General features: G+C 41.5%; 2 protein-coding genes across 21 annotated transcripts in view; one reads left to right on the top strand and one right to left on the bottom strand.

Annotated features, from left to right (window-relative positions):
- Positions 1-22,629, top strand: part of g2e3 (G2/M-phase specific E3 ubiquitin protein ligase) — an 81,542-nt gene that overhangs the window by 12,720 nt on the left and 46,193 nt on the right. Inside the window, exon 1 of one of the 2 annotated variants that reach the window (XM_051398944.1) lies at positions 16,546-16,576. The exons of the other annotated variant lie outside the window; for it this stretch is intronic. The gene's annotated coding sequence lies outside the window, so the exon portion shown is untranslated. Of the gene's footprint in view, positions 1-16,545; positions 16,577-22,629 lie in introns of those variants that run through there. 2 annotated transcript variants of the gene reach the window in all.
- The window catches only part of si:dkey-23k10.2 (NACHT, LRR and PYD domains-containing protein 12), a 105,664-nt gene that overhangs the window by 46,569 nt on the left and 36,466 nt on the right, over positions 1-22,629 (bottom strand). For all 19 annotated transcript variants that reach the window (XR_007884506.1, XM_051398881.1, XM_051398877.1 and 16 more), the window contains exons 12-13: positions 21,236-21,412; positions 19,661-19,834 (exon numbers count right to left, since the gene is read on the bottom strand). Coding sequence is in view for 18 of the 19 variants with exons in the window: in XM_051398881.1 (XP_051254841.1) it covers positions 19,661-19,834; positions 21,236-21,412 (351 nt within the window). In the remaining variant the exon portion in view is untranslated. The remainder of the gene's footprint in view (positions 1-19,660; positions 19,835-21,235; positions 21,413-22,629) is intronic.

The raw sequence follows: 22,629 nt of genomic DNA, 5'->3' as shown, positions 1-22,629 counted from the left end.
TGAACGTACTACACACAGTGAACGTGTCCTCAGCCCCGAGTGTTTCACTAAATACTCATTTCATTCTGCAGCACATTGTAGAATAAATCCTACAGTTTTCTGACTAACACCAATCCAGTTTGAGTACAGACGAAATCTGGAGCCAAATCATTCAGACTGACAGACTTTAAACACGAGCCGTTGTGATTTGTGCTCAGACAAACCCAGAAAGTAAAAGAACTGAAGGAGATTTAAAACTTCTGTTATATTTGGTAGATATACACAGAGCAAACACATGAACTGACCTCAGAGTCTCGAGTCTACAGTGTGGACTCTCCAGTCCAGCCAACAGCTTCACTCCTGAATCCTGCAGGTAGTTGTTACTCAGGTCCAGCTCTCTCAGATGGGAGGGGTTGGACTTCAGAGCTGAGGCCACGACTTCACAGTGAGTCTCTGAGAGTCCACAGCCAAAAAGTCTGAATACAGAGAATATAACTTTTAAAATAAAATCTTATAGCATTTAGATCACAAGGCAAATAAATACACACAGAAATCATTCAACATTCATATTTAACACAGCATGTTTAAATGTAAGTTGTAGCCCCTTCATGCCACACACACATAGAACATACAAATATTACATTTATATTAGAATAAAATAAAATAAACAAAACATACAGTTATTTATATATAACTATAAACCCAGTAAAGAAGTTGTGCAGTGCATTTTTAGAATGTGGGTCTGGGGGAATGTAAACAGCTACAGAAGCACATTGCCTTCACAAAAAAAACATTTAGACATGTCGTAATTATCAGTTACTATCTTATAATTACAAGGAAAGATGTTGTGATGATGAGATCAGGATCTTTATGAAAAAGTGGACTGTTCCCACATACTGGCCACTGTTTAGCTCAGTGGTACCTGGGGACATGTTGAACAACAATCTGGTTTGAATTTTTAAAATATGCATATTCATATCATGCTCATTCCCCACGAGCAGTAGGAAGCCATTAATGACAAACAATCAATGTGACAGCCTCCAAATCACATACAAGGAGCTGGAAACATGGACCATAGTAACATCATATCATGAGTATCAACAGGTCACATGTCTACTGAACCTGATAATATAGTATGGCTGTGCTAAAAAATCGATACCGCAATATATCGCAATATTTATTTACGTGATATACTACATCGATTTCAAGGTTCCAAAAATCAATATTTTAAAGGGGGAAAAAAAAATACATTTTAAACAGGCTGTGATGTGAACTACAACCTCCGCTCCTGTAGATGTCGCAGTACGACTCTGGTTGCTTCGAATTGGCAGAGTGAGAAATGGAAGCAGCATGTCTACTGACAGTATTAGAGCAGCGCCTTCAAAATACAAAGCCGATGTCTGGGTCCACTTCTGTTTCAAAAATAAACCAGGGAGCATGGACTTGGATAAAGAAAATGCAATTTGCAAGCTCTGTCACGCTGCCGTAAAATATTCAGGTAACACGACCAACTTGCGAACTCACCTTGTCAGACGCCATGCAGATACAATAGTGTTACCGCAGCAACCAAAACCTGTCGACGCGAGGCAAACTACGCTGGATGACACCACCAACAGACTTTCATCTACCTAATCTCGAGTTCTAAAGATTACGGAGTCAGTGGTGCATTTTATTTGTCAGGATTTGCGCCCCTATAACACCGGCTTCAGGTTCATGGTAAACACCATGGAGCCGCGCTATGTGATCCCGACTCGCAAACACATTACGGAGGTAGCTGTGCCCAGGATGTATGAAGAAGTGAAGCAAGTAGTAAAAACATCTCTTGGCTCAGCAGAAAGAGTGGCCCTTACGTGCGATGGTTGGACATCGAGAGCCACTGAGTCTTATGTTACGATCACATCGCACCACATCGATGAGGGCTGGAAACTGATCTCTCATGTTTTGCAGACGAGGGCAATGCACGAGAGTCATACTGGCAGTAACATCGCCGAGCTGTTGAAACGTGCATTGGAGGAGTGGGACATAAACAGCAAGGACCCCGCCATAGTCACTGACAACGTGTCAAACATGACCATTGCGGTGCAGCTAGCTGGTATGCTACATTTTAAATGTTTTCTGTTATTGTGTTGTCCACCCCTACTGCAGGTGCTGCAAAGAAATTGAAAACCACAGAGGACCAGGCAAAAGAGGAGATGGCAAGATACAAGGAGGAAGCTCCCCTGCCACTTGTTGTCAGTCCACTGGACTGGTGGAAAGAGCAACAGAGATACCTGTGTATCCCGGGGACTAGCGTCTCTTCAGAGAGAGTTTTTTCTACAGCAGGGGATATTATCACAGCACAGAGGAGTGCACTTTCCCCAGACCATCTTGAGCAAATTCTGTTCCTGAACAAAAATCTGAAGTCAAAGTAAGACTGCCATTGTATCCATGTTTTTACTAAGGGTTCATGTATCAAAGTATAGTAGACACATGCAAATAACATTTGAGTTGGACTACAGTATGTTTACGGTTTATTTACACCATACTGACTATTTATTATTTTGATTTTGTTTATAGGAATATTTAATATGCACTATGTTGTCCTCATACATTCGTTTATTGTGTTGACTGACAATAAGGAGTACTTGTGCATATGCACTTTATTTTCACACCATCCTCTGTGAGTTCACTGTGTTAAAGTGCAAGCGTGCACATCATTTTCATTTTGATGTAATGGCAGCTAGATCTGTGTGTTACATAAATATAAATAAATTGAAAAAGGACATTTTGAATTACATTGTTTTGACTCAATTTGTCCGCTGAATTATCAATATAATATAGTTCTGTTTTTACATTCTCAGTCAACTATATGGAATATCGCAATATATCGCAATATACATTGTATCGCAATGTATCGTGATATAATCGTATCGTGACCCATGTATCGTGATGCGTATCGTATCGTGAAGTCCTTGACAATACCCACCCATATAATATAGGTACATGTGTTTGTCCATATGCCATGGTAGCTTCCTCCACAAATGTAACCTGCATACGTTCACTGCAGAGGTGGGAGTAAGTCATATATGTGCAAGTCTCAAGTCTTAACCTTCAAGTCTCAAGCATGTCTCGAGTCATTTTTATGAGAGTCAAGTCAAGTCAAGTCATAGCTTAGGTCAAGCAAGTCAAAATCAATTAAAGATGTTAACATTTGAAGATGTTGTCAATGCTTCTCTACTAAGCTGTCATCTCTAATTTCTCATTAAATATACAGCCCGTCACTGTTATGTGGACATATTCAGTATGTGGTAAAGTAAAACTATAGACTGTATTAGGCTAAATGAGCACATGAATAATGTCACTGTCTGTCAAACATAAAACTAGAGTTGCAATGAGCTTCCAAGGACCCCTAGGAAGGGTAGGCTATGTTGATTCACTCTACTTTGTACTAGGGCTGCAACTAACCATTATTTTGGTTGTCGACTTAACTATCAATTATTTTTTTCGATTAGTCACGATTATTTTGGTATTTATTTTTGCACTCCTACTAAAATAGAACAAAACAGAAAGATGCATCATTTCAGAAGCTGAAGTCTGTGCATCATGTTTTATCAGTGTAATACCGAATACCAATTATTACAGATCTTGTCATTGATTAAATATCTTACAAATCATTAATAATATGCTCCAAATCATAGATACACTGACATGAAGTGGAGCTTAACTATTCAGTGTAATATCCAATATATGACATTACTGCTGTGTACTGATTTAATATCCTACACAAATTATTATTGATATCGTCGCTGTTGGCAGAAACCTCTTATTTGGCTAATGTAACTTTTGATTCTACTGGTCGCCCTTCGAGTGTTATAAGAGTAGTGTAATTCCCTTGGGGAACAAGCTGTGCGTAAAATGTGTGTATGTGCGTACAGTGTGTGTATGTGCGTAAAGTGTGAGTGGACAAGCGAGAGTGAGCAAGAGACAGAGTATGTGCGCGCGGTTGCAGGAGCTGCAGGTTAGCGCGGGAGTTAGTTTCTAGCAGTGAATGTACAGTGCGTATAGTGCAACAGTGTAAAATAAAGACCACGCTATCTCAATGTCAACCCGGATCTCCTGTGTCTGTGTTCCTACTGCTGTGGAGAGTGAAGGGGGTTAACCCCGAAGTGGAGGAAACACTTTGGCCCCAGGAGACATTCTGGGCATGAACTCACGACAACCGCAGCGCTTCACATTTTGTATTTTAAATCCCGTTTTGGTTGCACACTAATGGATGAATATGTATTTGTATTAAAAAACCCGCAAATCCATTTGGGTTTGATTTGCTTGTAGGTTGGTAGGCTAATATAAAGACACACGTACATTTATGGAATATTTGACAAAACTATCGGTTTGGGCACTGCAGACCTTGCACACGGCTATTCTTTTTTTAGTTTTCATTAGAAAAGTCTCTGAAATCAGATTTTATCATTTTGGGAACAGCTGCTGTGCCAGCAGCTCCTTCCAGTTCCATCTTCCAGTGCTCTGCTCCGGCCTCTGTACAACCGCTGCAGTCAGTGATGGGTGCGTCACTTGATTAGATTACAGGTTGCCAGGTTCGCCCACATGCAACAGGAAACATCCGATCAATAACATCTTTTCAAGTCATGAATAGCAAGTCAAAGTCAAGTCAAGTCTTTTATCACTGTTAATCAAGCAAGTCACAAGTCCTCAATCTGGCGACTTAAGTCTGACTCGAGTCGAGTCACTCGACTCGAGTCCCCCATTTCTGGTTCAGTGTAATTACCTCTTGGAGCCTGTAGGATTATTACTTAATGAGTGAATGTGGATCTGATTATTGGTATTTAACATATGTAGGTTTTGATATATATTGTTTGCTCACTGGAATTTTGTGAGACCTCGTTGTATTTATTATAAAGGTTTTTATTTATCTGTGATGGCTTTGTCCACTTTGTGTATACTGATGATATGATGTTACTAAGTTAAATACTACAGTTAGTCATGGAGTTCCACAAGGTTCTGTACTTGGACCAATACTATTTACTTTATATATGCTCCCTTTAGGCAACATTATTAAGAATAACTCCATTAACTTTCACTGTTACGCAGATGATACGCAGTTATATCTATCGATCAAGCCCGATGAAATTAATCAATTATCTAAATTACAAACATGTCTTAAGGACATAAAATCCTGGATGAGCAGCAATTTTCTGATGTTAAACTCAGAAAAAAACGAAATTCTTGTACTTGGCCCCAAAAACCTCAGAGACTCACTGTCTAAAGATATAGTTACTCCAGATGGCATTACCTTGGCCTCTAGCACCACTGTCAGGAATCTTGGAGTTATCTTTGATCAGGATTTGTCATTTAATTCCCACATAAAGAAGAAAAACTAATCCATGCATTTGTTACTTCTAGGCTGGATTACTGCAACTCTTTATTATCAGGTTGCCCCAATAAGACCATTAAAACGCTCCAATTAATTCAGAACGCTGCAGCACGAGTACTGACAGGAACTAGAAAAAGAGATCACATCTCTCCTGTACTAGCTTCTCTGCACTGGCTCCCTGTAAAATGTAGAATTGAATTTAAAATTCTCCTCCTCATCTATAAAGCTCTTCATGGTCAGGCCCCTTCATATCTTAAAGAGCTCATAGTACCCTATTACCCCACTAGAACACTACGTTCTCTGAATGCTGGGCTACTTGTGGTTCCTATAGTCTCTAAAAGTAGAACAGGAGCCAGAGCCTTCAGTTACCAAGCTCCTCTCCTGTGGAACCAGCTTCTAGTTATGGTTCGGGAGGCAGACACCCTCACCACATTCAAGAGTAGGCTTAAGACATTCCTCTTTGATATAGTTAATAGTTAGGGTTGGCTCGGGTGATTCCTGATCCATCCCTTAGTTATGCTGCTATAGGACTAGACTATCGGGGGATTTCCCATGGTGCACTGAGCTCCTCTCTTCCTCTCTCTTTCTGCACTCATTCATGTCCCATTAATGCATGTTACTAACTTCACTTCTTCCCCGGAGTTCTTGTGCTTTCTCGTCTCGCAGGTTCTCATGGATCTCGGTGGAGCCTCCTGCCATGGTCCTGCTTGACTGCCATTGCCAATATCACTGATATTAGTGTTATTATTATTATAAGTATTATTATAGCTACTGTTACTGTTGTTGCTGTTGTCACTGCTCATTGTCCCCCATCGTTGCATGTTCATCATCATCAGTCACTACTATTCGTGTAGTTGTTGCTACTGTTGTTGCTGTCTGTCTGTCTGTCTGTCTGTCTGTCTGTCTCTCTCTCTCTCTCTCTCACCCCAACTGGTCGAGACAGACGACCATCCACCTAGAGCCGAAGGATCTGTCCTAGGTTTCTGCCTTTTAACAGGCAGTTTTTCCTTGCCCTTGTCGCCAAGTGCTTGCTCATGGTGTTACTGTTGGGTCTCTGTAAATAATGTTATAAAGAGTTAGGTCTAGACCTGCTCTATTTGAAAAGTGTCCTGAGATAACTTGTGTTATGAATTGGCGCTATACAAATAAAATTGAATTGAACTGAACTAAGGTCCATTGTTCTGTCTGTCATTAATGCCTTCCTACTGCATGTGGGGACTGACTGTTTGCAGACTTGTAGCTGCTCCCTGTTTAAGATGGCTCCACATTGTCATGAACCATTTGCCTGATGAAGGTCTAGTACCCAAACGTTGCAAATTAATGTAGTATTGCAGGTCAGTGTGCGAGTATTTATCTTTGCAGCATCTAACTATTAAAAATCTGCAGTAAAAGACTAAGAAAGTAATGAGTAATGTATTTCAACAAAAAATCATCAGAAATAAATAGAAAGTGTCCCGTATTAAACAACCCTTGTGGACATTCGAGTACAGATCCACCCGTTATACTGTACAAATAGATGTAGACTTCTCAGAGGAGTAGATGGTGTGACCGCAGTGTTTTGAGATGCAGTTTGGACATATTAATATTAATGCCATCCTCATTAAGTAACATTAATATTTCCCAGTGTCCCACTTTAACTGTGTTTGTCTGTGTCAGGCTTTTAAAGACAAATATTGGACGCCAGCTTGAAAGACTCAGCAAGAAAACTGGCCTAACAGTGCATTTTCAAGCCTACACAGACTACCTGCAGCAATACAAAGACTCTCTAACCACTGCCCAGTCCACCTACTACTCATATCTCATACAGTCTGGCCCTACCAATCCCTAATCTCTCTTTTCCACCATAAACAACCTTCTCAAGCCCTGTGACAACTCCTCCAGTTCCTTCACAGAGGACAAGTGCAGCTCCTTCCTCTCATTCTTCCAAACAAAAATGTATACAATCTACAGCAGCATCACCACCTCCCCACCTAACTCCCCTCCCCTTATCAATCAGACCCTGTCTCAGTTTTCCTCTGTTTCCCCCATGGGGCTGTCCAACTTCATGGTAGGAATGAAGAGCTCCACTTCCTCCTTCAACACTGCTTCTCTCCCCCAAATACTCGAACTGGCTGCTGTCACCCCCATCCACAAAAAACCTGGTCTTAATCCCGACACCATGAGCAATTTCTGGCCCATCTCCAATCAGCCCTTTCTGTCTAAAATACTGGAACGTGTTGTTGCCCCCCAACTCAAAGCCCACCCACTTTCCAACGACCTGTTTGAATCATTTCAATCCAGTTTCCGCTAACAACACAGCACAGAAACAGCCCTCCTCAAAGTCACCAACGACCTCCTCTCCTCAGACTCAGGTCCACATTCTCATCCTCCTGGACCTCGCTGCAGCTTCTGAAACCATCAACCACCATTCTTTTTTCCAGCCTTCAGTCCTCCCTCAACATCACCGGTACTGGTCTCTCCTGGCTAAGGTCCTATCTCACAAATAGACAACAGTTCATCAATACCAACAACTGCACCTCCTCCACTGCTCCCCTGTCCCAAGGCCTTTAATTGGGCCCTTTAATGTTTGATTCGTTGTTGAGATATATTTATATATGTTTTTCTAGTGTGTTGTTTTATTACCTTTCTTTTATAACTTATGTGAAATGTCTTTGAGTTCCTAGAAAAGCTCTCTATAAATAAAATGTATTATTGTTATTATTATTTATTAAAATGCAAAGTTTTAGTTAATAACATCAGATTTTATTGGGGGAATCCCCACGGCCACACAAATCATAAAAAGAATAATAAATGATAACAGAAACACATTGCACACACTGTATACACTGTAAAAAAAGGACATTTCCAGCACAAACTCTTGAGCCCTCAAGTTTGTCTGCTGGATTTGTATCGAACCTCCGTCACCCAAAGAAAGACAGAAGACGATAGAAGATACTAGAAGATGTTCACTGACCTGATAGCCATAAACACAAAAATGATTTCTGTCTTATTCTCCGTGCATTTGAGACATTTGTAGTGTAACACATGTCTAATATATTCAATAAGCAGGTTTAATACTAGTTTAGGAAAACTTTTATAGTGTGGAAGTTTTATATTGTGTGTGTGTGTGTGTGTGTGTGTGTGTGTGTGTGTGTGTGTAAAGTGTGTATATTGACTCTTATATTGATGACTTCAGCATTGCTTTACAATGTTAATCACATCTGGACTTACAGAGCCTTTCTGCAGTTCCTCACAGCTGGAATCAGTCTCCGTCGTCCCTCCCCTGATGTGTTGTAGTTCTGCAGGTCCAACTCATCCAGAACCTCCTCTGACATCTGCAGCATGTAGGCCAGAGCTGAGCAGTTGATGTCAGAGAGTTTCTTCTCTGATCTGTTCTCTGACTTCAGGAACTCTTGGATCTCCTGATGGACTGATTGGTCGTTCATCTCCGTCAGACAGTGGAAGATGTTGATGCTTCTGTCAGGAGAGATTTTATCACTGTTCATCTCCTTCAGGTTGTTGATGACTCTCTGGATGATTACTTGACTGTTGTCTGTCTGACCCAGCAGGCCTCCTAAGAGTCTCTGGTTGGACTCCAGAGAGAGGCCATGAAGGAAGTGAACAAAAAGGTCCAGGTGGCCATTTTCACTCTTCAGGGATTTCATCATTGCTCTATTCAGGAAGTCATCTAGGGAAGGGTCTCTGCCATCATCCTCATCATCATCATCATGATCATGATCATTATCATTATCATCATCATCATCATCATCGTCATCATTATCCCAACCTTTTAGGAAGTCCTTCAGTACCTCTGTGTTCCTGTTGGTGTAACAGCGGAACATGTAGACTGCAGCCAGAAACTCCTGAATGCTCAGATGAACGAAGCAGTAGACTGTTTTCTGGAAGATCACACTCTCTCTTTTGAAGATCTCTGTACAAACTCCCGAGTACACTGAGGCCTCTGTGACATCAAGACCACACTGATCCAGGTCTTCTTGGTAGAACATGATGTTTCCTTTCTGCAGCTGTTCAAACGCCAGCCTCCCCAGCTTCAGAAGAACCTTCCTGTCAGCCTCCATCAGCTCCTGTGGACTCGTCTCATGTCCCTCATCATACTTCTGCTTCTTCCTCTTTGTCTGAACCAGCAGGAAGTGTGAGTACATGTCAGTCAGGGTCTTGGGCAGCTCTCCTCTCTGGTCTGTGGTCAACATGTGCTCCAGAACTGTAGCAGTGATCCAGCAGAAGACTGGGATTAGACACATGATGTGGAGGCTCCTGGAGGTCTTGATGTGTGAGATGATTCTGTTGGACAGATCTTCATCACTGGCTCTCCTCCTGAAGTACTCCTCCTTCTGGGCGTCAGTGAAGCCTCGTACTTCTGTTACCCTGTCAACACATTCAGGAGGGATCTGATTGGCTGCTGCAGGTCTGGAAGTTATCCAGACGAGAGCCAAGGGAAGCAGATTCCCCTTGATGAGGTTTGTCAACAGCACGTTGACTGAAGACTTCTGTGTGAGGTCAGACACAACGTCATTGTTGTGGAAATCCAGTGAAAGTCTGCTTTCATCCAGGCCGTCAAAGATGAACAAAAGTTTACAGACAGTGAGCTGCTCTGCTGTGACCTTCTGTAATGTTGGATGGAAAACATGTAGCAGCCTGAGAAGACTGTACTGCTCATCTTTGATCAGGTTCAGCTCCCTGAACGAAAGCAGAACCACCAGACTGACATCTTGGTTGTTCGAGCCCTCTGCCCAGTCCAGAGTGAACTTCTGCACTGAGAAGGTTTTTCCAACGCCAGCGACGCCGTTCGTCAGAACCACTCTGATGTGTCTCTGTTGGTCAGGTAAGGCTTTAAAGATGTTGTAGCCCCTGATTGGAGCGTCACGGAGGATCTTCTTCTTGGAAGCTGTCTCAAGCTGTCTCACCTCATGTTGGGTATTAACCTCTTCACTCTGTCCCTCTGTGATGTAGAGCTCAGTGTAGATCCTGTTGAGGAGGGTTCCACTTCCTGGTTCATCAGTTCCTTCAGTCATACGTTCACATCTCCTCCTCAGACCAATCTTATGTTCATCTACAACCTCCTGCAGACCACCATCTGCTGGAAGAAAAGAAGAAATGGGAGACAAAACAAAGAAAATTTTACTCTTCTGATTATTTTCATTGCCAATAAAAAAACAATATCAGAATATTTCCAGAATTAAAGGTTATGAAGTCCAGTTATAAAGTCCACTGTCAGGAATCTTGGAGTTATCTTTGATCAGGATTTGTCATTTAACTCCCACATAAAGCAAACCTCCAGGACTGCCTTGGACTTATTGGGCTTATAGGGCTGGATCAGGTGAGTCCTGATCCATCCCTTAGTTATGCTGCTATAGGCTTAGACTATCAGGGGATTTCCCATGGTGCACTGAGCTCCTCTCTTCCTCTCTCTTTCTGCACTCATTCATGTTCCATTAATGCATGTTACTAACTTCACTTCTTCCTCGGAGTTCTTGTGCTTTCTCGTCTCGCAGGTTCTTATCGATCCTGGTGGAGCCTCCTGCCATGGTCCTGCTAGATTTCCATTGCCAATACTGTTGTTGCTGTGCACCTGTCTGTCTGTCTGTCTGTCTGTCTGTCTGTCTGTCTGTCCGTCTGTCTGTGTCTCTCTCTCTCTGTCTCTCTCTCTCTCTCTAACCCCAACTGGTCGAGGCAGACGACCACCCACCTAGAGCCAAAGGATCTGTCCTAGGTTTCTGCCTTTTAACATGCAGTTTTTCCTTGCCCTTGTCGCCAAGTGCTTGCTCATGGTGGTACTGTTGGGTCTCTGTAATTAATGTTTTAAAGAGTTCGGTCTAGACCTGCTCTATTTGAAAAGTGTCCTGAGATAACTTCTGTTATGAATTGGCGCTAGACAAATAAAATTGAATTGAATTAAATTTAATTAAAGTCTGTGGCTCTTGTTGCGTCTCAGGCTGCTGTCTGTCTGTGATAGAACAGTGATGTTACTGCTTTACACAGAGTTTAATAGTTCTCCATCTCCATCTATGCACACAGAGAACAAACAGCATTCTGACTGTTTAATGCAAAGACAGGGGGCACTTTCATAAAACCAACACGTGTCATTGTGTTTTCTCAAAGGAGAACAAGGACAAGAATTGTATGCTGGAGCAGAAAAAACATGCAACTACATTTAAATGTATAAAGGTGTTAAATGGCCGTACTGTATGACACAACTAATGTATTAACACATCAGCAGACAGGTATACAGTCTTACTTTGTCTTGTTCTGGGTCTTTCTCCAGACTGGGGACAGGAGGCGTCTCCTGATGAAGCAGACTGGTCCCAGTATGAGGTGATGCACTGTCTGCAGAACCAGAGTCCAGAGCTGGTAGAGACTGGATCTTTCAGGACGTCCCGACACAAAACACAGCAGGATGGCTGCTCCTCCTCTACAGGAACATTACTCTTCTTCCTCTTTCTGTGAAGACATTTCTTCATAAGTACAATGATTTGTTGACTGTAGTTGAAACATATCAACATGTGTCCACTGACTCTATGTAGAAGCTCAGATGGTCACAGAAAACAGTAAAAGTCTCGTTACTTTCCTGTTTGTCTCATTAAACATTTCGTGATCAGCCTGTAGTTAGTTATTATTACAAACTCACCACTTCCTGCAGCTGCTTCACAGTAAAAATCCTCCATTAAAGAGAGCTCATTATGTCCGTCACTGTTTCAGACCTGCCAACCTTGGCTCAATATCAGGGCTGCCCCCTAATAGTCCACTTAACTGTTAGTCGCTGAGAACAATCTTAGTATTTGATGACAAAGTCCTTAAAGAAGCTCTAAATACACAAACTGCTGCTACTGTGGATCATTAGGAGGTTTCAAAGTTAGTTCTTAGTGCTCTTAGATTAGATTACAGCTTTCCTAGTGATTGACAGCTGTCACAGAGACTGAGAGGAAGATAGACGAGTGATTTCTCTTTGTGTGTCACAACAGTTTAGTTAGTAAATACATTTTAGCAGAAAGTTTAATATATAAACACAAAATCAACAGAAAGCATGCATGAGCAGAGGGAACTGAAAATGAGTCATATAAATGAGTTTGTATCAGTGCTCTTACTTTGAGTCTGAGGGTCCAGGTTCATTGCTGAACAATGGAGGATGATCTTTGGACCCGTCACTCTTCATAGACAGACAGCTGGACGCTGCAGACTCTGCTCTGTCCTCCTCTTCCTCCACACAAACACTCATCTTCTGATCTGAAGTCAGTCTGAGAGTCAAACAGTAACACAAACTGTGAGCTCAGAGGAAAAGAATCAGGAAACATGATTGTTCACGAGACACACACACACACACACACACACACACACACACACAGTATAATAAAGCAGTACAATAATAATAATGGTGTATTAACACTCACTCTGCCTCAACCTTCAGTTTCCCTCCTCCTGCTCTGTCGACTCAAAATGGAGTCTGACTCTGAACTATCTGAACACCTTTACCTGGATCACATGGTCAGTGTTGCTCCTCCCCTCTCCATGCACAGGAAGTCAGTGTTTATCTGTGTGCGTGTTTGTGTGTGTTAAAGGTAACTCTTCTGAGTTTGTAGTTGGAAAAGAGAGAAGGAGAGACAGAAACAAAGATGCACAGCAACAACAATACTAGCAGAAAGAACTAATAATGATGATGATTAGTATTATATTATATTACATTACTTTACATTATATTATATAATATTATAGTACAAACTTAAGGATGCCCTGGTTGTCTCCATCTTTAACAAAGGAGACAAGGCAGACTACGGGAACTACCGTGGCATCCCTCTCCTGTCCACCACAGGGAAAGCCCTGGCTCAGGTTTTGGCCAACAGACTCACCCCTCTGTCAGAAAGCATCCTTCCAGAGTCTCAGAGTGGTTTTCGCCCAAACAGAGGCTCCACAGATATGATATTCATCGCTCGCCAACTTCAAGAAAAATGCTGGGAAAGAAATCTACCACTATACATGGCCTTCATAGACCTCAGCAAAGCCTTTGACTCAGTGAACCGTCAGGCCCTCTGGCTGGTTCTGGCAAAGATTGGCTGCCCAGAAAAATACATACGGGTACTGAGACTGCTGCATGACAACATGTCAGCTACAGTCCTCAGTGGCAGTGGAGATGACACAGGAGTCAAACAAGGATGGGTCATTGCTCCAACACTGTTCTCCATCTTCATTGCTGCTGTCCTCCATCTCACAGGTAAACATCTGCCCTAGGGAGTCAAGATTATGCGCAGAACAGACAGGCAACTCTTTAACATCAATCGATTCAGGGCTAAAGGTTGAACCACGACCATATCCATCATGGAGCTGCAGTATGCGGACGACAACGCCCTCGTAGCCCTCTCAGAAGAGGACCTACAATGCATTCTGGTTGCCTTCACAAAAGCATAAAAACAGCTTGGTCTAGCCATCAACATAAAAAAGACTCAAATCCTCTATCAGTCCCCACCAAACAGTACTCCTGTCCCGCCCACAAACATCTCAATTGACAACATCAAATTGGAAAATGTGGATCACTTCCAATATCTGGGCAGCCTCCTATCATCAAAAGCCAACACTGACAATGAAATACACCACCACCTCAGCTGTGCCAGTGGGGCTTTATCAGGGCTAAGGAAAAGGGTTTTTGAGAACCGCGACCTTCTGGCAAAGACCCAAATCCTGGTCTACAAATCCATAATGCTACCCACTCTACTGTATGGATCAGAGGCCTGGACCACATACAGTAGGCACTTAAAGGCGCAAGAGGCATATCACCAGAGATGCCTCCGGAAAATCCTCAGGATCAGTTGGGAGGATAGACGCACCAACACCAGCATCCTAGAGGAGGCTGGCATCCCCACCATCACTGCCACCATCGCTCAACACCAGCTCAGATTGGCCGGTCACGTTGTCCGTATGCCTGACTATCGCCTTCCTAAACAAGTCCGCTACTCGCAGCTTGCTGAAGATAAAAACGTCCCCCAGGAGGCCAAAAGAAGAGGTATAAGGACAACATCAAAACAAACATCAAAAAGTTCCACATAGACCTTAAGACTTGGCAGGACATGACAAAAAACAGGGCGATATGGAGAAACCTTATCTGTGAGGGTGATGCACTATATAATGAAGAGCTCCACCACGCTGAAGAACACAAACGCAGACTCAGAAAGGACAGAGCATCCACCAAACACTGCACAAGAATGTTCGGCCTCTACGCTCATCTGAAGACCCACAAGGACCAAGAAGGTATGTGTGTGTATGTGTGTGCAGTGTGTGCAGTGTGTGTGTTTGCTGTGTATGTCTGTGTGTGTGTGTGTGTGCAGTGTGTGTGTTTGCTGTGTGTGTCTGTGTGTGTGTGTGTGTGTGTGTGTGTGTGTGTGTGTGTGTGTGTGTGTGTGTGTGTGTCTGTAGGTGTGTGTGTGTGTGTGTGTGTGTTAAAGGTAAAAGGGTTTTTTGTATTTGAAGAGTGTTTTGTCGTCTGGTACCTATATTCAATATAATCAGAAAACGCAGTTCTCTGTGTCTCATTGATTTTCAATCAGCCTAGTTTAGTTAGTAAATACATTTTAGCAGAAATTTTAATATATAAACACAAAATCAACAGAAAGCATGCATGAGCAGAGGGAACTGAAAATGAGTCATATAAATGAGTTTGTATCAGTTCTCTTACTTTGAGTCTGAGGGTCCAGGTTCATTACTGAAGACTGGAGGAAGATCATTGGACCGGTCACTCTTCATAGACAGACAGCTGGACGCTGCAGACTCTGCTCTGTCCTCCTCTTCCTCCACACAAACACTCATCTTCTGATCTGAAGTCAGTCTGAGAGTTAAACAGTAACACAGACTGTGAGCTCAGAGGAAAAGAATCAGGAAAAAAGATTGTTCACGAGTCACACACACACACACACACACACACACACACACACACACACAGTATAATAAAGCAGTACAATAATAATAATGGTGTATTAACACTCACTCTGCCTCAGCCTTCAGTTTCCCTCCTCCTGCTCTGTCGACTCAAAATGGAGTCTGACTCTGAACTATCTGAACACCTTTACCTGGATCACATGTTGCTTCTCCCCTCTCCGTTTACAGGAAGTCAGTGTTTATCTGTGTGTGTGTGTGTGTGTGTGTGTGTGTGTGTGTGTGTGTGTGTGTGTGTGTGTGTGTGTGTGTGTGTGTGTGTGTGTGTGTGTGTGTGTGTGTGTGTGTGTGTGTGTGTGTGTGTTGAAGGTAACAGCTGGTATTTCCTGTTAACTCTTCTGAGTTTGTAGTTGGTAAAGAGAGAAAGAGAGACAGAAACAAAGATGCACAGCAACAACAATACTAGCAGAAAGAACTAATAATGATGATGATGAGTATTATATTATATTATATGATATTATATTGTATTTTATTATATTATATTATAATATATTACATATATTATATTATATTAACTTATATCACATTATATTATATTACATTATGTTATGTTATATTATGTTATATTATATTATTATTTGCGTCCATTTCTGTTTCCAAGGTTACAATTGTTATTTGCATATTTAGTGTTGAGGTAATCCAAAAGTAACAGAATCCAGTTATTCTACTTTAATATTGTGATATTTGGATTAACTGACTCCATTTTCTATCAGGTAATTAGTTATAGTGTGGGATTATGTTTTTAATGTGTATGTTATATAATATAATTCAGTTTTAGTGAACAGTAACAACCTGGCTGCTGACTCACCTGGAGCGCTTTACCAACCAACCATAAGGGGGATATTGACTACACTAAAGCAGCAGCAGAAGAAGAAGAAGAAGAAGAAGAAGAAGAAGAAAAAGCGGAAGTGATGTGCTTTTGTTTTGAAAGAGGGAAATTTAAAAGTCAACAACGTTATTGACAAATAAACACAAACAAGCGGAATAAAGGGTCCAGAAAGGAGGCTGAGATGAGCGCAGTGTGACATCGTTCACTCCTGTCAATCATCTTCTAACGTTTCACCAAACCCAATGTGACCGTTTGTTCTCTAACCTTTTACACTTTATATTCATATTCACACTTTTACACAGCAGGGTTTCTTTAACTTTTCTGTGGTGGTAAACCAAGAGGCTGTTTGGTTGAAGCTCGGTCGGTTTGACCTCTGACCTCGGTGGCTGTGTGTGTCCCTGCAGGGTTGCCAGGCACCGACATGAAGAAGAAGGTGAGGAGGTCACAGGTGGCAGACGAAGGCAGCAGCAACCAGGAGGAGTGTGAGTGATCTTCAGCTGAGTTCTGACTCTTTTCAAATGTTCATTTATTATTTTAAGCACAAACATACTTTGACTTCCATGGAACAGAAAACATATCAAACATTTTACATCTCTCAATAAACTCTGATTATTATCAACTGTAATTTATTACCCTTTATGTGTGTGTGTGTGTGTGCAGTGTGTGTGTGTGTGTGTGTGTGACAAGAATCAGGAAACAATTCAAACGAGTCGCAAAAAAGGCTCACAGTTACCTTTAACACACACACACACACACACACGCCTACATTACTAACAGGGGACTGACAGACTACACTTTCCAACAAGGGACTGCAATTTCTGTTTTTTTTATATTTAATAGAAAATGTTCTTTTTTTTCTTTCTTTTACCAGAATATTTCTTAAAATGTCTTTGGTTTTTTTGCCAAGAGAGGACTTTTTTCCATTAGTAATGTCTACCTATCAGAGAGGGGACTTCCATATACTGCAGTGGAACTGCCTCTACCCAGTCTTTCACCTTCAATGAGTGTTTGTTTACTGCAAAGACTTTCTTTGTTTCTTAAAAAATAAAATTTAACTGTAATGTTTTAAATTTTTTAACCTGTATCTGTGATACAGATATTACAAAAATATGTTACAAAAATAATCCCCCTTAGGTCCGCTCCGACGTTCGGCAACCCCCAGCATGGGGAGGCGTGAGGGGCTTTTAGACAATCTGGAACTTTTTTGACGATCCCGACCAGCTGTCCCCTGACTTTGTAATGTTTATTTTACTTTATTGGGCAGTGCTTCAGATGCTGCAGGTTGAACAGAAAGTTGTTCCAAACTCCATTGAAAATGTGTCGTATTTAAGACTGCCTTGGTATTTTGGTAAAAATGGGCTGAAAGAGGAAGATTTTCATAGGAAATCTGGCACGAAGTCTCCTTTTATATCAGCTGAATAAACTGTAAGACTACATTCATTTGTTTGACATCTTATATTAAACTCTTGTGGACTATTTTTAAATGAAGTCTGGCATGAAGTCTCTTCCATAGAACACATAGAGGTGTAAACTGTCCTTAAGCCTGGTAAATGTTTGTTTTCCTAACATCTAATATGGGTTACAGTGACAGAGACAGTGATGTCATGTCATCATGATGTCATCAGATGGGGGGGGGGATTTTGGGAATACTGATTAATGCCGGTTGCTATAGAAACAGGACAGTTTAAAGTCTAACATTTAACAACATATTGTCTTTTTTCATCCAGACCTTGTATGGAAGCCCAATTTCTGCCAGGAAAATAATAAAACATTAAGTTTCAAATTAGTTTTATTTATTTAAAATCTTATTTTAATATTGGGGGTGTTTGTCAAGGGTAAGATTAAAGATGTTCAGTATAGGTATTACAATACAAACACACTGACTCACAGCCATGTAGACATCCCATTCTGAATAAACATGTGCACGCTGACAAAGACTAAAAGTATATTTCCTGTCAGACATTATGTATTTATTTATTTTATTTTTATATGACATTACATTATAGTGAGGCAGTATCACGCAATGCAATACCGCTTCTATGTGTGGAGTGATGCTGCTGCTTCAACCTCTCTGGATCATCAGGACACAGCGGATCCTCCAACACAACCTCCTTCCTCACCGCTCACAGTCTGACTGTGATCACTTCCATCTGAGGAGAGAAGGAGACAGAGGACAGCAGAGATAAATCAGTGTTTACAGAGACTCCCTCCATCAGCACATCCAGTATAAAGAGCAGCAGGGTCTGAACACATCATTACTGCAGAAACAGAGAGACATTCACTGCCCACTGGAATGATGCATTTACTGCTGTTAGGGTTCAAAGCTGATAAAAACCACAGTCTCAGTCACATTTGAATGTTTCATCTGAAATCTTACAGGACAAATGTGTAAATATTCAAACTATTTGGACAAACAAGAGACAAATGGACAGATATATATCTGATGTTAAAGGTCCTACATGTTCATACAAAGACTGAACAGCAACACATCAGCTGTGGGTACTGGACTCCAGCAGAGGTCCTGGTCTGTACAAAGACCACATGGTCACTAAATGTAATGATGCTTGTTTGCAGGCTTCAGTCAGACTGATCTCAGAGCTGTGACAAAGACCAACTGATCAGTTGTTTAGTGTAGAAATGAGAGAACAAACAGTGTGAGATCAGACTGGATGAATGAGGACCACTGTCTCTATACATCTTGTAATGCTGTCAGCTGGAATCCAGCTTTATTTCCTGAACACATGAACACAACAACAACAGTCGTCTTCACATCAACTCAAACACATGATCACAACAAGCTTCTGGCTCTCTGTCTGTCTGTCTGTCCAATCCTGAAGCCTGTCCCCATTCTCCTCTCACAGTTTCACTGAGGAAAGCAGCAAATACTGGATCTGTGTTTAGTCGAAGACTGCTGGAACCAGCATGGACTGACTCAGACCCTCTACTGACCTCAGAGTCTGCAGTCTACAGTGTGGACTCTCCACAAGATCAGACAGCAGCTTCACATCTGAATCCTTCAGGTTGTTCTTACTCAGGTCCAGCTCTCTCAGATGGCAGGGGTTGGACTTCAGAGCTGAGACCAGAGAAGAACAGCTGATCTCTGACAAACTGCAGCCCCTCAATCTGAATAAAGAATAAAAGATGTGAGTTTATAATGAAACAGTTCAGTCAGTAGAAACATCACACAGCTTCATAAAACACTGAATATATTTGTTATTATCTGACAGTTGAAATAAAGATTATTTATTTATTCTTTGTGTTAATTCATTTATGTTTATGGATGATTTAAAACCACAAGGTGACCTTTAATGTAAAATCCAGAGCTGAAGAGGTTCACAGTGAATTATTCAGTGTAGATTCTTCTTGTTATATGAAGGTTTTAAATGTGGAGCTCAACATTGCTCTGCCACAGTCAATGGACTAAACCACTGAAGAAGAAAACAGCCTTTAGCATTAAGATACTCAGTGTGGATCAGTATAATATCAGCCTTATGTCTGCACTTCACTGTCAGCACAACTTTCACATCACATTCATCTCAGCACAGAAATAAAAAATGGTGTCTGACCTCAGAGTCTCCAGTCTACAGTGTGGACTCTCCAGAAAACCACACAGCAGCTTCACTCCTGAATCCTGCAGCTTGTTGTTACTCAGCTCCAGCTCTCTCAGATGGGAGGGGTTGGACTTCAGAGCTGAGACCAGAGAAGAACAGATGATCTCTGACAACCTGCACCACCTCAATCTGAATAAAGAATAAAAGATGTGAGTTTAGAAGACAATGTTCCTGCTTGAAATCATTCAGTGTTTAATAATCTGTTCAGAGCTGAAGAAGGTTTACAATGTACAAGTTTAGAAAATTGAAACTCCAAACACCTGAACCCAACAGGATGCAGGTTGCAAACTGTAAAATACAAAGAGTGAAAAAGAGCTCTCATTAATATTAATGAAAACGTGCTGCTGCTTCAATAAAGACGTAGTGACTTCAGCTCTTAACCTCTGCCAGCTCCACCAGTGGCTCCATCTATACAAACTCATGTTGTGCAGCCAAACACAAAGAAAAAGCCACAGAAAGTGATTGAAGGTTTGATTCTATTAAAGATAAAATGCTGTCATCTTGAGTGTAAATATTCAGTCAGTAGAAACGTCACATATCATCAGAAAGGTTTGGAACAAGCTGATATGTTTGTTCCTGTCTGACAGAGAAGGAAACATGCTTCTGTTTTTATTCAAATGAGGGAAAGATGAAAATGAAATGATGAAGAGTTCAAGAGAGAATCAACCAGTGTTGTATTATTAATGTGATATTAAATATGTTGGAAATATGAAGCTCAACAAGGTGTTCATTGTGAATCAGCATCAAATCTAAAATCTAATCTGAGAATCCTCAAAGATCTGAAAGCTTTGGAATAAAGTTCTGAAAGTATGAACTATGGTTTAACATGAAATATTCCAATTGGATTTCCAACAACAAGTGGCATCAGTTTTCTGTGAGTTTTAAAAGCAGAGTCTCCAGAGGACGAGAGCAGAGAGCCTGAGGAGCTCAGCTCTGCTTTAAACACATGGAGGCTTCCTGTGTCTCTGACTGCAGCTACAGAGACAGTAGCTCCATGAGTTTGGCTGTCACAGGGAGACATGCTGTGTTCACCACTGCACAAAACGCACTGAAACTGATGTGAAATGAGTGATGGTGACAGTTTAAACAGGATCAACTGATTAGAGGTCAGTGTATTAAGATAAAGCATCTGTAAGTGTGTAGTGAAGGAGGTGCAGCTGATCTTCAGGAACATCTTGATGTTTCAGTTAGAGGTGAGTCTTCTGAACACATCCTGCTCTTCAATGAGTTCACTCACTGTACAGCTCTAGAAAACATCCTTACATGGAGACTAATGATAAAAACATCTGGAATCAGTTCAAATCAGACTTTAACTATTTCAATACAAACATTCATACATTTTATTGATCAGCCCAATATCACAATATCCCTGCTGTGCATCCAACTACTGGAACAGTGAAATCTGAGTGTTAATGTCATTAAATCTGAAGAGGATTTTACCTCATAAACATCAACCTGTCTGCACTTTACTGTCAGCACAACTTTCACATCACATTCATCTCAGCAAAGAAATAAAAAATGGTGTCTCACCTCAGAGTCTCCAGTCTGCAGAGTGGACTCTCCAGAAAACCACACAGCAGCTTCACTCCTGAATCCTGCAGGTTGTCGTTCTCACTCAGGTCCAGCTCTCTCAGATGGGAGGGCTTGGACTTCAGAGCTGAGACCAGAGAAGAACAGTTGATATCTGAGATCCTGCAGTAACTCAATCTGAAAAAAGAATAAAAGATGAGAGTTTAGAAGACAATGTTCCTGCTTGAAATCATTCAGTGTTTAATAATCTGTTCAGAGCTGAAGAAGGTTTACAATGTACAAGTTTATAAAAAGCTTTAGATTAGTGTCTATCTGGACATATCTGGGAGTCAAACACATAAAGTCTCAGTGGATCAGCTCTATCTGTTCGGGGAGGGAGGAGTTAATACTAAATACTGTCTCCTCAATAGTTTTATTGCAACCTTCATTGTATTCATGTTCATTGTATAATTATTTTAATTTGTTTTTATGTTTTTATTCTTTTCTTGTATTTGTGTATTTTCATATTCAGTGTTATTGTGTGAATGTGCCTTTAATTCTGTGTTGGCCTAGCCATGTGCTCAGACAAAGGGATTGTCATTACTACAGCCGGCCTTGGTGTAAGTGATAAAGCCTGTTTATGGTGGTCAGATTCCCTCGGACCCCAGGCCTGTCATCCCAGGTATAAAAGCCCTAGAGACTCTCTCCTCTCCGCTTCTCGCTCAAGATTAACGTCCGTTTAGGTACTGTTCTCGTAGCACTAGAGAGCATCCTCTTTATCTTTTTAAAACCCCTTTTTATTTTTCTTAAAGTGTGCCATTTGTCTTCAAACTCGCTGGAGGGGCCAGACTGTTACACCTCCTTCCCTCCTTTTTTTAACGATCGTCATTTAATCTGGGATCCCGCAGAGACAGCAAGCAGCCGCTGTTATCTTTCAATTACCCGCAGAAAGACGAAGATTTTCCGCCGGGACAAATACACATCGCTGATCGCCGCTTTCTTCCCATAAGTCGACCTCGCTGTTCCTGTACGCTGCCAAACGAGGGACCAGCCCACAACCTCCGCTATTCAGCTCGAGGACCAAGCTGAATCGGTATCAATCATCTCAACACAACGTAAGGGCATTTCAAACGTCTGGGTATTAGTTGTGTATTATTAGTAGTATTATTTGTGTAATCATTACCGTTATAAATTGTACCTGTATCCTCACATTACTGTGTAACTGAGAAACGGGCCGCAGAGTCCTTCCAGTTATATTGTATTGGAGTTTTCATGTTAAAGGGTCGCGCCGGGTCCCAGAGTCTGATCTCGTTGTGGTGTAGTGGGTATAACTCAGCTCGATATTCTCGGAACGGGTCAGAACCTCGTCTCCGGTGCGTGTGCGTTATTTCTTACTCTCCTTTTTCCTTTTCTCC

This window comes from Dicentrarchus labrax, unplaced genomic scaffold (genome assembly GCF_905237075.1).
Source record: "Dicentrarchus labrax unplaced genomic scaffold, dlabrax2021, whole genome shotgun sequence".
Taxonomy (NCBI): Eukaryota; Metazoa; Chordata; class Actinopteri; family Moronidae; genus Dicentrarchus; species Dicentrarchus labrax.
The sequence above is the reverse complement of the archived record's forward strand: the minus strand, read 5'-3'. Positions and strand labels throughout refer to the sequence as shown.